Source organism: Hipposideros armiger, unplaced genomic scaffold, assembly GCF_001890085.2.
Source record: "Hipposideros armiger isolate ML-2016 unplaced genomic scaffold, ASM189008v1 scaffold_55, whole genome shotgun sequence".
Lineage (NCBI taxonomy): Eukaryota > Metazoa > Chordata > Mammalia > Chiroptera > Hipposideridae > Hipposideros > Hipposideros armiger.
The window spans coordinates 4,212,603-4,228,192 of NW_017731405.1; the positions used below are offsets into that span (position 1 = coordinate 4,212,603).

At 38.1% G+C, this 15,590-nt stretch overlaps 1 protein-coding gene across 1 annotated transcript in view; it reads left to right on the top strand.

The window, feature by feature from the left end:
• ANKRD31 (ankyrin repeat domain 31) overlaps positions 1–15,590 on the top strand; it is a 141,388-nt gene that overhangs the window by 27,736 nt on the left and 98,062 nt on the right. Inside the window, exons 2-4 of the mRNA XM_019641006.1 lie at positions 2,618–2,700; positions 5,693–5,844; positions 15,401–15,474. Of these exons, the coding sequence (XP_019496551.1) occupies positions 2,618–2,700; positions 5,693–5,844; positions 15,401–15,474 (309 nt within the window). The remainder of the gene's footprint in view (positions 1–2,617; positions 2,701–5,692; positions 5,845–15,400; positions 15,475–15,590) is intronic.

Below are 15,590 nucleotides of genomic sequence, written 5' to 3' on the forward strand. Positions count from 1 at the left end.
ATTATATATATAGTATGTGTATACTTTGTTCAATTATATATATATTGTATATGCTATACATGCATATATATACTTTGTGTGTGTGTGTGTGCGCGCACGCGCTCACACAAACACTCTATGGCAGCTATGAAATGTAATAACAAAGTAGACACTACACAACTCAAGACAGAGGACATTACCAATTCTTTTTTTGAGTTTCCAGTGAACTCTTCCCTATGCCATTCATCTGCCTCTCCCAGAAAGGTAATCACTACCCTGAATTTTCTTTTTAAATTATCCCCTTATTTTGAATGTTACCACATATGAATGGGTCCTAAATAATATATTATTGAGTTTTGTTTTTAAACTTTGAAAGGATGGCTTCTAAAACATCTGTATTGATATGTTCGTTCCTTTTGTCAGCCATAAGATATCCCATTATATAATGTACTACAATTTATCCAGTCTCCTGATGAACATTTAATTCTGTTCTCCCAAGGAAAGATATTAAGGTTGTTTATATTTTGGGGCTATTATGAATGATGTTGTACATGTGTCCTGGTAGCAATATGCAGAGATTTCTCTAGTAGCCAAATCACTGGATTGATTATAGGATGCTTGTTCTGTGATTTACCTCAAATTATTTTTTGTGTATGTAATGAGATAGGGGACAAGGTTCATTTTTTCCCCCGTATGGATACCCAGTTGTTCGAGTACCTTGTGTTTAAAGGTTAACCTTTTTACATTTTTTGCTTAGCACTTCCACTTATTTTAAAGCAGCATGATATGTTCCCTGCTATATGACAACTGCTAGAGTTAAATATTGATAAAGCATAATTACACTATAAGGTGAGGGTTGGTCTCTCCTCCCATCATCTTTATTATGAAAAAATGTGAATGTGTGTCCCTTGGTTTAAAATATCATAGTGTGGACCATGCTTATGAAAGAGGAGATGTGGTTCAGTAGAGGAAAGCATTAAATGAAATGTAGGAAGATTGAGCAATTTTCCATACAGAGAAGAGGGAGAGAATATTCCAGGTAGAAAGACTGAAAACATCATGGCATAGGCACAGATTTGCCATAAAACCAGAATTGGCTTTTCAGCTGGTAGTACATCCTAACAAAGAGAAAAATAACATAATTTCTTTATGGCAGTGCAAAGTTGAAATCCAGTTAATCATTTTACAAACCAGTTATGTGGTTGAAGAACTAGTAGTCAACCAGTATTGGCAAGACTTGGTTAAGGTAGATTATGCCCAGGAAACAGGATCACAATTAATATAAGCCCAACTAGCGTGGCTATTATTTTGCTTTGTCACCTTTCTCCTTCAACAATCATTTTACCTTCTATTTTTCTTTCTCCCCTGACCCCCTTCAGTCTTCCACCTCTTACAGTCTTCCTATTATAATGTCTATATTGTTGAATGAAAGACTAACTCACTTCCCCCAATTAGGACACTTGAGAGAACTGAGAGTTCCAAAACTTAGTCTATAAATTATTATTTCTTTCCTGGTTCTCATCCTCCCCTTGGCTAAGGACAAAACCAGACCCCTGCAGGATTGGAGTGTGGGGAAAACAGGGAGATGGGTGGAGGGAAGCAGGAAAGTTCTTTCTAGGATGGTGTCAAAGGTGTACTGGAGTCAGCTTCTACTAGTTTGTTAAGAGCCAAATCTTAAATTTTCAGGAACTTGCAAGTCAGTTGTTAAATATGGTCACTATTAAAAATTAAAGTATATAAAGTTATAATCGAACAAATCATACTAAAAATAAAGGCAATAAACACACACACACAAAATCATCACTCACTGATTATTCTGTTATATTTTACCAAGAATTGTCAGCAACACCATAAGAGAAAGGAATGATATAGATTCTCCTCTAGAAACTTCAGAGAGAGCATGGCCCAGCTAACACCTTGATTTTAGATTTCTGGCCTCCAGAATTGTGAGATAATAAATTTCTGTTATTTTAAGCCACCCAGTATGTGGTAATCTGTTATGGCAGCTCTAGGAAACTAACACAAGCTCTAACCATAAAAGAAAAAGTTGATAAATTGGACATCATCCAAATTAAGACCTTTTTGCTGATCAAGAGACATTACTAAAAATTAATAGGCAAACCAGAGACTAATAAAATATATTCATGATACATATATCTGATAAAGGAATCATAGCCAGAATATGTAAAGAACTTCTACAAATCAACAATAAAAATACAAACAGCCCAGTTGAAAAGTGGGCAAAAAATTTGAACAGACACTTCACAAAAGTATACAAACGGCTAAAAAACACACAGAAGTTAAGTATCGTTGATGTAGGGTGTTTGATTGTGTACGCAGCACCGAAGAATGGATGCCCAGACCAGAGAGGCAAGGTTGCAGAAAAGGTCAGTTTTATTAAAGCAAAGAGTTACAGCTCTTGAGTGAAAGAGGGTAACCGAAACTGGGATATCTACTAGCTAAGGAGAAATGCGTTTGTTTTTGATACTGTTTCTAGTAAATTTGGGGAGAAAAGCAGGTGCCTACTGTTAGTTTCATCAGGTATGCTCTGTAGTTCAGTCTGGAGGAGGTTTTTTCCCGCTGCTTAGCTGCTTAGCCCAGTTGTCCGAGAGCATAATTGGTGCTTTTGCTCTGGCAGGTGTGTGTTACCTCCAGGATGGGGCTCTCAAGGCTGAGACTGAAGCTTGTCCCAGAGCACAATTGATGACTCTGCTCTGGCAGGTATGTTATCTCCAAGCTGGGGCTCTCAAGGCTGAGACTGAGGCTTGTCCCAGAGCACAATTGATGACTCTGCTCTGGCAGAAGAGTGTTATCTCAAGGTTTGGGCTCTTATTGCTGAGGCTGTGGTTTTGAAGACATGACTGTTGTCTGCTCAGCTCATTCTACCAGGGAATTCCTGACTGCCTGATGTTATACTAACTAACCTGCCTCATTATTAGCTATTAGAAGAATGTTAGTTAGAACCACAATGAGATACTATTTCACACACATCAGAATGGCTAACATATTAAAGACTGATAATACCAAATGTCTGTGAAGATATGGAGCAAATGGTGCTTTCATACATTGCTGGTAGGACTGGTATTCCATTTGGAGTACTGAAAGGCAGTTTCTTATAAAGTTAAACATATACCTACCATATGACCCAGCAGTTTCACTCTTTAGGTATTTATTTACCTAAGAGAAATGAAAACATACATCCACAAAAATACTTCAACAAGAATGTTTATCGCAGTCTTATTTATAATAGTCCCCAAACTGGAAATAACAAATGTCTATGAACAGAAGAATGTACTAAACAAATCTGGTGTGCTCATACAATGAAATAGTACTCAGCAATAAAAAGGAATGACTTGATAATCTGAAAAACATTAAACCCAATAAAAGAAGGCAATTTAAAATAGTGCATACAGCATCATTCCGAAAGTGATAGAAAAACTACTCTACATGATAGAAATCAGAAAGTGTTTGCTTGGGGGTAGGTATTGAAGAAGGGCAGGAAACACGAAAATATTCTTTACCTTATTTTAAGTGGTGGTTACCTGAAGATATGTATATCTGTATTTGAACTGCTTTGTTTTACTACATCAAAATTCTAATTAATCTCTTGTGGCTTGGACTTTTGTCTCTTTTTCTACATTGACAGACCTGCTAATACGGTAGTCTAAACATATTTACCAGGCTGTTTCAGTTACACGCAAAGAAGTTCCCATTACCATGTGTAATTCTGGCAATCTCATCAGTCCAAAGCCACTTAAAATTTATATTTTTATTATGTATTATTTATTTATGTAAATTATACTTTTAAGATTTGAACTATTGCTTCCATATTACCTTTTCTCCACCTTCAACTCCCATTTTAAGGATCCTTCCCTTATTGGCCTTGCCTTCTAATGGATGAGGCAGGCTATAAACAAATATATGAATAAAGATATAATTCAGTGATGTGTGCTTGAAAGAAAAAATAAGTTGCTGAGATAGAAAACATGGTTAGAGATGGCCTCTTTGAGACGGTGACATTTGACCTAAGACCTAAAGAATGAACTTAAGTGCAAAGTCTCTAAGACATCTGAAAAGAACAAGGCGGCCTGTGTGCCTAGAGCTGGGGAGTATGAGTTGGTATGAAATGAGTCCTGAGCACTAGGAAGTAGCATATGTATAAGATATAACATGAGACTTGCTTAAAAGTATGGATTTGAGAAGTCCTATTATTTTGTGGTTACACAATATGTTTTGCTTCATAATTAAAATTATTTCTTGCTTATAGCTTCATATCATTTATATCCTCTCCAGGTTACTTTAGATCCAGAGCTGTGAGAGATGAGACTTTCATGGAAGATTTATTATGATAAATCTAACGCAACATGAATCTCAAAGAGGGTAAACCCAATATCCACTTTTCAACTAGTAATATCTGCACCCCCAAAAAAGCCATATAAAGTGTTTCACCAAATATTCTATAAGTATTTTAAAATATATTTTCAAAAAAGAACCTTCATTTTCTTAAAGAATCAGATATTTTTTAGAAAAAAATATGATCTAAATAGTAAAATTAAAATAATGGCAAAGCCATTCCATGTAGTGAAAAAAAGCAGCTCATTGGGGAGTTAGAAAGCCCCAGTTCTATCCATTTACTCACAAACCTTTAAAGACCCAATATGTGCTGGACCCTGGAAATTACAAGGTGAATACTAAACACTTGCCATGTGGAAGGGGTTCTGTCTTACCCTGAATCTTCCTCTCATTTGGCATGTGGAGCTCACTGACTTTGCTTTGAATTAAAAACTTTCAAACAGGTTGAAAGACATCAAATATATAAAAACCTAGAGATTCATTTAAAAATAGTAATTGGCTACTTTTGGAAGTTACTAGGCACCACTATTATATTAAAATTTAATAGAGGGGAAAATAAAGCATTTATCCTGTCTTTCCCACACTACCTGTATTACAGGGTAACCAGAGAGCTGATGGGGTGAAAACACAAATACAAAACACATGAAATAGATTAGTTGGTGATCTAAAAACTTCTGATAAACATGTTTGTTTTGCCTACCTCAAGGGACACTTGGAGAGGGGGTGTCAAAGGGATTAAGGAGAAAGGCAGTATTTGGTGGACTGCAAAAACACCCTTTGGGTCTAAGGTAACATTATGATTTCAGAATGTAGGGCTGAGAGCCGGGGCTGCTGGGTCCCGGAGGAGCTGAGAGTTCTTTCGGGGTCTGGGTCTCACAAGCATCAGATGCATTGCCAATGGCGTTAGGCGGGCTCCGCCTGCGGTCTGCCTGCGGCACCGCTGCTTTTCTGCTCCCACCGGCAGCAACCCCTGTCCTCACCAGGCCCAGCCAACAATAGGATGCGAATAGAACCCGAAAGCAGAAGCGGCGGCAAGCCACGCCCGACACAGCCAGGAAATGCAGAACCACTGGCGCACCGCCAGTCACTTCCGGCCACAGGAGCCGGGTAGGGGCGTGGGGAGTGGAGCACGCGGCGCGCGGCTCCGACGTGCGGCGCGTGGCTCCCCCTGCCGGCGGCGTGCGGCGAGACGGCCGAGAGGGACCGCCTACCCGGGGACGAGTCTGGCTGTTCTTTTACGCCCTCAGCCCGCGGTGCAAAGTTCCGCTGTCGACGCAAATTTTATGTGCAACTCGCAATTTTCCCTGGTCCTCAGAAAGTCCTTTTTCTTTTTTTTTTTTCTTTTTCTTTTTCTGTGAAGGGGAGAATTAGAGAAGGAGGACTAAAAAAAAAAAAGACTGAGGCGAAGATGGAGGAAGGCGCCCAGGCCCCAGACTGGGACAGTGATGAAACGGTGATCGAGGGATCGGTGATGGAGAGTGACCTGGAGGAAGAGGAGCTGCCCTGGAGAAGGTGACCACCATTAACTCTCGGTGTTGAAGAAAGTTGCCGCCATTAGGGCTGGTTGCTGGCGCCGAGTGGCCCCTTTGAGAGATGAGTAGAAATTCTTACAGGCCGAACTTAGGCTCACGGGCAGGATTAGAGCTTTGTGGGTCAGCCCGGCCTGAACTAAGCAGTTGTAAATAAACAAGCCCAAACCCCCCAACTTAAGGCAAACTGAGCTTTATAGTAGGTGGCTTTATGGCACTAAAAAAAAAAAAAGCTTTTTCTCTTAGCCTGGGGCCGTAAATCCTTTTGCACAGGCAAAAAAGGCTTGGGTCTGAACTCTTCAAATACATTTTGCTTCAAGCAACTGGCAGTTTGGGTCTAGGAGGTGGTTAGCATAATTTCTCTAAGGCAAAGAAGGTGTGATGGGAGAACCGGTGACTATCAAACTGCAAATGGATAGTTTTATGACTCAAAAAGATGGTAGTTTAGTTCCTCAAAACCTTGAACATATCTAGTTCTCAGTACTATCTTTAGGGAAAAGTCTTACTGAAGTGTGAAGTGGTGAGGCGGGGAGTGGTGAAAGATGAACCTGGAGAGGAAGGAAGGCGAGGTCTTGCAAGACCTCATCTGTCTGCCTGTGTCCAGGAAGGGTGCTTGTAAGGTGTTAAGTGAGGGACAACATAACCAGATTTCAGTTGACTCTGGCATGCCTTAGTCTAGGGACTAGAAATCACTCCGGAATCCCATTAAAATGTGGATTCTAATTCAGGAGCTCTATGGTGGCGTCTGAGATTCTGCATTTCTACCAAGCTTCCAGGTTAAAGTTGTTAACTTTTAGAGTAGGGATCAGCTTTTGCAAATCAAGCCTATAAAGGTTAGCTTTGGGATAAAAGTAGTCACAGACTGGGATGATAAGAGCTCAACTAGGAAGAAACAGTGGGGATGGAGGGAAAATGGCAAACTTGAGAAATCTTTAGAAAGTAAATTTGGCCCGAGGTGATGATTGATTAGATAAGGAGACTGATACCCAGGTTTCCAGACCTGGAACAGTTCTGTTACTGAAACAAAACAAAACAAAAACTTCCCTTGTGCTGCCCCTTTGTAGTCAAGTCCCCACCCCTTCCCAGTTTAGATCACTATTCCCATCTATGTAATATACCTGCTTAGTCTGTCTGCTTTCCTTTTTTTTCTCCCCATCTTTGGTTCTTAGCAGTTTGATTATGATGTGTGTGTGGGCATGATATTCTTTGTGTTTTTCTGTTTGGGGTTCACTGAGCTTCTTGAATCTGTAAATTTATGTCTTTCACCAAACTTGGGAAGTTTTCTGTTACGATTTCTTCATATAGTTTTTTCTGTAGCAATTTCTTCTCTTCTTCTGGGACTTTAAATGACATGACTGTTAGACCTTTTTTTTATTGTCTTCCATATCCTTGAGGCTGTATTAATTTTTTTCTGTCAATTCTTCAGACTATAATTTCTATTGCTCTATCTTCAGGTTTACTGACTCTTTCCTTTGTCATCTCCTTTCTGTTGTTGAGCCCACCTAGTGAATTTTTAATTTCAGATATTACAGTTTTCTCTTCTAAAAATTCCATCGGATTCTCTTTTATAGTTTTTATTTCTTGGCTGAGAATGTCAATGTTATTATAATAGCTGCTTTAAAGTCTTTGTCCTATAATTGCAACATCTGGATCATGGGGGCCATCTGTTAATTATCTTTTCTCAAGAATTAGATTTTCCTTTGCATGTTGAGTAATTCTGGATTATATCCTGTATATTTTGAATATTATGTACTGAATTATTGATTCTGTTAAAGAGGGTGTTGATTTTTGTTTGTTTTGACAGGCTTTCAACCTGTTTAGGTTCTGACTGCACACCCTGTTTTACCTTCTGTGGGTGGTGGTTACATCAGTCCAATTTTCAGAGCCTTTACTGTGCTGATTGAGTCTGTCTGACTCAAGTAAATTTGGAACTTGGGCAGTAGTTGATATCGTAGTTCAGTTCTCTAGGCCTTTTGTTATGCTTCTTTGAATCTGCTCTGCATGTGGACAGCTCAGGGTTGAGCCCGGGACTTATGTTGGATCATATACAGAATTAGGTTACTCCCTTTTCCTGCTCTCTTTCCTTCAGGATTCTCATGCACCCTTCCTTCCCTCTACCCACATGCTGGTTCATATAACCAGAAAGGCAGATTTCTCTCAGAGCTTAGCGTTCTCACTGTAGAGCAGATCTCTGCCACTGGGCCACCTTCAGGGCAAAGTGTTAAGAGAAAGAAGAAAATAAGATTCTCTTCCATAACTCTTCAGAGTATGTGTCCTTTAGCTAGAGAGGCAAGTTTTCTCTTGGGTTTTAAGTGCCAGTTCTTCGCGATTCAGTCTAGGAAGGTTATATATTTCGAAGCACTTCTCCATTTTTTCTAGGTTACTGAATTTGGTGGCATATAGCCCTTCATAGTATTCTTGTATGATTCTTTGTATTTCGGTGGTATCTGTCATGACTTCTCCTCTTTCATTTCTGATTTTGTTTGTGTCTTTTCTCTTTTTTCCTTAGTGAGTCTAGCCAAGGGTTTGTCAATTTTATTAATCTTTTTGAAGAACCAGGTCTTTGTTGCATTAAATCTTTCTATTGTCTTTTTGTTTTGTATTTCATTTAATTCTGCTCTAATTTTTATTATTTTCTTCCTTCTGCTGACTTTGGATTACATTTGTTTTACTTTTTCTGGTTCTTTAAGGTGTAATGTTAGGTTGTTTATTTGGGATTTTTCTTGTTTCTTGAGATAGGCCTGTAATGATATAAATTTCTCTTTTAATAACTGCTTTTGCCACATCCCAATAATTTTCATACAGTGCATTTTCATTCTCATTTGTTTCTATGTATCTTTTTTTTTTTAAAAGATTTTATTGGGGAATTGGGGGAGGGGAACAGTGTTGGAGAATCGGGGAGGGGGACAAGTTGCTGTCCTTTTATTCTTCAGTCTAGTTGTGGAGGACGTCGCTTCACTGGCCCATGTTGGTATTATCATTGCGCTCTTCCTGGCTGAGGCAGTCGCTCGCCGGCCATTGGACGGCCGCCATTGCAGCTCACAGCAGCTCAAGAAAGCCCACGTCAGCTGCCAGTCAGCCCCACTGCAGCCTACACAGTCGCTGCGACTCACAGCGGCCCAGCTCCAAGTTGAGCTGTTGTTCACCATCTTAGCTGTAGAGGGTGCAGTGTCACTGGCCCTCATATGTGGGATCTGAACTGGGGCCCTGCTGTTCAGAGCTGGCGTCCCAAGCCAACTCCTAACTACCGTGCCACTCGGCCGGCCCAGTTTCAATGTATCTTTTGAGCTCTCCTTTTAGTTTTTTATTTTTTATTTTTCTTTTAGAAATTTAAATTGGGGAACAGTGTGTTTTTCCAGGACCCATCAGCTCCAAGTCAAGTAGTTGTTTCAATCAGTTGTGGAGGGCACAGTTCTGTGGGCCATGTGGGAATCAAACCGGCAACCTTGGTGTTATGATCCTGCACTCTAACCACCTGAGCTAACCGGCCACCCCTCTCCTTTTATTTATTATTTGACCCAGTCGTTCTTTAGTAGCATGTTGTTTAATCTCCACATATTTGTAGTTTTTTCTGCTTTCTTTTTGCAGTTGATCTCCAATTTCAAAGCATTATGGTTGGAGAATATGATTGGTATGATTTCAGTCTTCTTAAATTTGCTGAGGCTAGTTTTGTGTCCCAACATATGGTCTATCCTTAAGAATGTTCTTTGTGCACTCGAAAAGAATGTGTAGTCTGGTGTTCTAGGATGAAAGGCTCTGTAGATATCAATTATGACCATTTGGCCTAATGTGTTATTTAAGGCTGATATTTCCTTGTTGACTTTCTGTTTGGATAATATATCCATAACTGTCAGCAGTGTATTTAGGTTCCCTACTATATTTGTGTTTTTGTCAGTTTCTCTCTTTAGTTCTGTTAGTAGTTGCTTTATATATTTTGGTGCTGTCTGATTGAGAGCATATTGATAGGTGTTGTGTCTTTGTGTCTTCTTGTTGTATTTTCCCTTTATCATTATAAACTGTCCATTGTCTTTTGTTCCTCTTTTATTCTGAAGTCTGTTTTGTCAGATAGAAGAATGGCTACTACTTTTCTCTGGATGCCATTTCCTTGGAGTATTGTTTTCTACCCTTTGAGTCTATATTTGTCCTTGTAGCTTAGATGTGTCTCTTGGAGGCAGCATATGGTTCGGTTTTGTTTTTTATCCCATCTGCTACTCTGCCTTTTTATTGGTGAGTTCAGTCCATGTACATTTAGGGTGATTATTGATATATGAGGATTTCCTATTGCCATTTTATCTTTTGTTTTCTGGTAGCTCCATTGTTTCTTTGCCTTTGTGTTTCTGTCTTATTTTAGTTTGGTGGTGGTCTATGATTTTTTTTTCCTCTGTTTCTTCTTTTTTTATGTTATGTATCTCAGTTCTGGATTTGTTTTGATTGGTTGCCATTAAGTTTATGTAAAAGAAGGTTTTATATATACAGTAGTCCTTTTTCGTCAGCATGTATCTTATCTTCATTCGCCTTTGCAAATTTATACCTTTATTCTCAGTCCTTTTGTTTTTTGTTGTCACAAATTATCCCTATTTGTGCTGTGAGTTCATTTCTGAGTTCCAGTACCAAATTGTCTTCTTCTAGTTTTCTTTATTTATGTTTTTATCTTCTTTGTCCTTTATGTTAAGATTAAGTATATAGTGCCCTGTTCTGTGTAAGTGTTGCCATTTCTTGCTTCTCTCTGTCTGTTAGTAATCTCACTCAGAGTTTTATATCCTTTGGTCTTTTTGCTTCAAGTAGAATAACCTCCTTCAGTATTTCCTATATTGCAGGCCTTGTGGTGGAAAATTCCCTTAGCTTCTGTATATTTGGAAAGATCTTTTATCCTCCTTCATATCTAAAGGATAACTTTCCAGGATATATTATTCTTGACTGGTAATTTCTCTCTTTCAGTAGTTTGAATATTTGATTCCACTCCCTCCTGGAAGGCTAACCGATATAATTTTTAAAAATGGGGAGGGAGCGAACAGGTGGATGAAGGACAGAGATAGATGCTAAACTTCTCTAAATAGATCTTTTATACATTTGTCTTTGGAATGATGTAAATGATTTATGTAATTATAAGACAAAATTAAATCAACATTTAAAAAAATTCCTAAAAAGCAAAAGCAAGATGAAACAAATGAACCTAATTATGTATTGATTTGGTAGCATAATTACACAAAAAGGAATTAAGTGCTTTTAAAACATAGAATTTAGGTATACATTCCAAATGAGATATACTCCAAGGAAACAAAGAATTGCAAAATAACTTCTTACTAGTAATTACATTATTAATGGTAAATATTAATATTATGAACTCTAAATATGATATCCCATTTAAAGGAACCAAGGCTTCATGAGAAATACCCAGTTTTAGGTCTAAGGGAGGAGATGTATAAGATGAGCCGGGAACATCTTATCCTGGGAAGCCAGGGAACATTAATAGTGTTGTTTGTCTGCTCAGGCGGCCACAAAAATGCCACAGACTGGGTGGCTTAACCAGCAGAAATTTATTTTCTCACCGTTCTAGAAGCTGGAAGTCCAAGATCATGGTGCTGGCAGGGTTGCTTTCTCCTGAGGGCTTTCTCCTTGGCTTGTAGATGGCTGCCTTCTCACTGTGTCCTCAATATGGTGTTTTCTCTTTATGCATGCATTCTTGGGTTTCTCTTCTTATTAGTTTATTATTAGATACCAGTCATTTTAGATTAGGGCCCCACCCTTATAACCTCATTTAACCTTCATTGCCTCCTTAAAGGCTCTATTTCCAAATGTAGTTACATAGGTTAGAGCTACTACATATGACTCTGGGGGTGGGGGAAGACACAATTTAGTCCATAACAAGTGGGCTCATGTCAAACAACCCATGAGCCACTTTGAAGAGACTCCCACTAGCTAAAAATAGGATAATTGGAGCATTGATAAGAACAAAAACAGCAGTAGATTTAAATCTATGATTTGTAATGGACTTTAGAAACTTATTTCAATATTCTGAAAACTGGTAAAGAAAGAGAAAGAAGCAGGCATTTATTTTGCTTTTCCTATGCAAACTGTACCTAAGTAACCTGGCTGAGTAATATGGCTTGAGGGAAAGTAATTGCATAATTGATGAGTGAGAGTTTTTCTTTTAATATGAAGTATTTCCATTAATAAATGAAGAAAGTGATCAAGTAGATTATCACACCTTATATATTCTTGATAATGAATAGTAGACCTAGGTAATGGTCATCAATGGTCACTAATATCACAAAATGAGTGACAACCATACTATTGAGCAAGTGGCATCTGTTGCTTGTCACCCAGAGTAGAAATCCAGACACTTCTGCCTATTACATGTTGGTATTGGAGTCACCAAGGAAAACACAATGCAGCCAAGCATTGGCTGGAACCACACTTGACTTACATAGAGAAAAGACAGAGCAAGATCAGCTTCAATAGTGGGAATTGGTTCCCCTTGGCCAGCAGTCACTCTCTGCAGCTGATGTGGGGCCACTGACCTGCATGTACCTCTCCTGTGCCACAGAACGAAGGGCTTCATCCTCTCCCACAGAAGACAGATACAGCAGTGGGGTTGACCAGGTACCATATGACACACATGCTTAAACAGAACAAAGGAGTAATACATTGAGCCTGAAACAGGGGAAGTTATTCCCATACAAGGTGATAGGTCCAGGTTGAGAGGACTCTATCTCTTAGTAAGAAAGTTTCCAGGCTCAAGGCTGAGATGGCGTTCAATGACTGTATGCATAAGATTACCTTTCCCACCACACTTTATTATCTCCTGAAGGAAGTACACATATGCTTTCCCAAACGGAACTTGAATTAGATCAAACCTATAAATCTAATAACCAGTTTACAGGAAATATACAGGACAGAGGAACCTGTTAAATGACTTGCAATCAGGAAATCCAAAATGTGGGAAACTACAGGAAAAACAACCCAGTTTCTTCAGCAAATAAGTTGCAAAGGGTTGGGGGAGGTAGGGGGTAATTTATAGATTTAAAAAGAGACTTAACAGGCATAGCAACTAAATTCAATGTGTGCACCTTGTTTGGATCCTGATTTGAACACAACTGTAAACAGAGACAGTTGGGGAAGTGTGACTACAGTCTGTTTATTAGTTTTCCATTGCTGTATAACAACTTCAGAACTTAGCATCTTAAAACAATAAACATTTATTATCTTGTAGTTTCTGTGGGTCAGGAATTCAGGAGTGGCTTAACTGGGTCATCACACTCAGAACTCATAAGGTGCATTCATCTCAAAGCTTCATGAGAAAGATCCACTTCCTACATGGTGGTGGTTAGATTCAGTTCCTTTCTGGCTGTTGAACTCTGACTGTTGACTGGAGGCCTCCCTAACTTTCTTGCCACATAGGCTTCTCCACAGGGCATTTCACAACACGGTCAACTGGTTTCCATGAGAGGGAAAAAGCAAGAGGATAAGAAAGGGAGAGCAAGATGGAAGCCATTGTCTTTTTGTAACATAATCTCAGAAGTAACATCTCAACATATTTGCTGTATTCTCTTCATTAGAGGAGTCACTGGATCCTGTCCATATTCAAGGGAGGAGTTTACACAAGGACATAAATGCCAGAAGCCATTTCAGAGGCTGCTTATTACACACTGTAAATTTAATAATATTAAGGAATTATTGGCTCTTTTTAGGTATGATAATTCTGGTTATTTTTAAAGATGTGATTATTACAGTTATGTTTGAAAAGAGTCCTTTTAGAGTTGCATACTGAAATATGATCAAATGGAATACAGTGTCCAGAATTTGCTTCAAAATAATCCTGTGGGAGACCAACATGGGGGTAGAGAGATTGGCAGAGGGATTATAGAGGAAACAAGATTTTGTACTGATAATTGTTGAACCTAGATGATGAGTATACTATTGTCACTTTTTTTTTTTTGGTTGGTGTTTGTCATTTTCTGTAAAAAAGTAAAATGAACACGTAAGTAAATAATAAACAACAACAACAAAAAACCCTTAGTACCAAATCATGTATTCATGCCCTAGTATACTGTTACATTCTTGGATTCTGGAAAGGATTTTTTTTTATTGTGGTGAAATATGAGATATAACGTAGTTTACCATTTTAATCATTTTTAAGTATAGTTCAGTGGCATTAAGTACATTCACATTGTTGTGTAACCATCACCACTATCTCCAGAACTTTTTCATTTTCTTAAACTGACAGTCTACTCATTAAATAATAACTCCCATTCCTCCCTGGTCCCAGCCCCTGGTAAGTACTATTCATTCCACTTTCTGTCTCTATGTATTTAACTACTCTAGGTACTTTATATAAATGGAGTCATACAATATTTGTCCTTTTGTGTCTGGCTTATTTTACTTAGTATAATGTCTTTAAGGTCTATCCATGTTGTAGCATATCGGTATTTCCTTTTCAAGGCTGAGTAATATTCTGTTGTATATATGTACAACATTTTGTTTATCCAGTCATCCATCGAAGGACACCTGAGTTGCTTCCACCTTTCGATTCTTGTGAATAATGCTTCAATAAATATGGGTGTACAATTACTTGTTCAATTCTCTGCTTCCAGTTATTTTGTGTGCATACCCAGAAATGGAATTACTGGATCAAATGGTAGTTCTATGTCTAATTTTCTGAGGAACCACCATACTACTGTTTTCCACAGTGGTTGTTGCATTTTACGTTCCCACCAGGAATACACAAGTGTTCCAGTTTCTCCATATCCTTGCCAGCACTTGTTATTTTGTGTTTATTTTTTATCGTAGCCATCCTAATGGGTGTGAAGTGATGCCTCACTATGGTTTTGATTTGCATTTCCCTAGTATTTGATAGTGTGGAGTATCTTTTTATGTACTTATTGGTAATTTATATATCCTCTTTGGGGAAATGTCTATTCAAGTCCTTTACCCATTTTTGAATTCTAAAGGTTTTCTAAACAGAAAATATAAGCAGTTAAGTCTGCCTAGTAGCATATTGACCATGGCGTATCATTACTATTTCTTAGTTTTGTATCCTTCACTAGATTTGAAGCTTCTTGAGGGCAAGGACCGTGTTGTGTCATCTCTCTTTGTTATCTTTGTGCTGCTTAGAACATAGTAAGAAGTGAATCCAAGATTAAAGGAAAATATACATTCAGATTTAACCTTGGGATTTTAATCTCAAATTCTCTGTGGCATAGAGAAATATGAAGGAAAAACCCCACCAACACTTGTCCCTCAAATCATCTCACCTCTATTCAAAAACTATTGATATTTGTCTCTTACTCTCACATATTAAAAAATAACAGAATAGTTGTAAAAAATAAATGTGACCATATGAATAAGTATTTTTCATCTTGGATAAGTTTTTAATTGAAGGGTACAGTTCTGAAAAAAATACTTTGCTATAGAAATATTAATAGTGCTCTAAGAATTTTAGCAAGTTTAGGTATAATAAAAAAAATGATAGTTAAATTGTTAATCTTTGTTTCGGAAACATGATAACAATCTGTACCTTCTTTTTTGGTACTTGAAAGGTTGCTCATTGTTGAAGACACATCTCTTAGATCTGAATTCAGCCTCCATCCTGGTACAAGTGGAATATGCAAAGGTGAGAAATAATTCTTTTTGCTAATTAGTCCCTTAAATTTCCCAAGTGTTATTTATTATTCCATTAACTTCTCCTTTTATATTTAGCATTGTTCTTTATCTTTACACAGTTAGTTT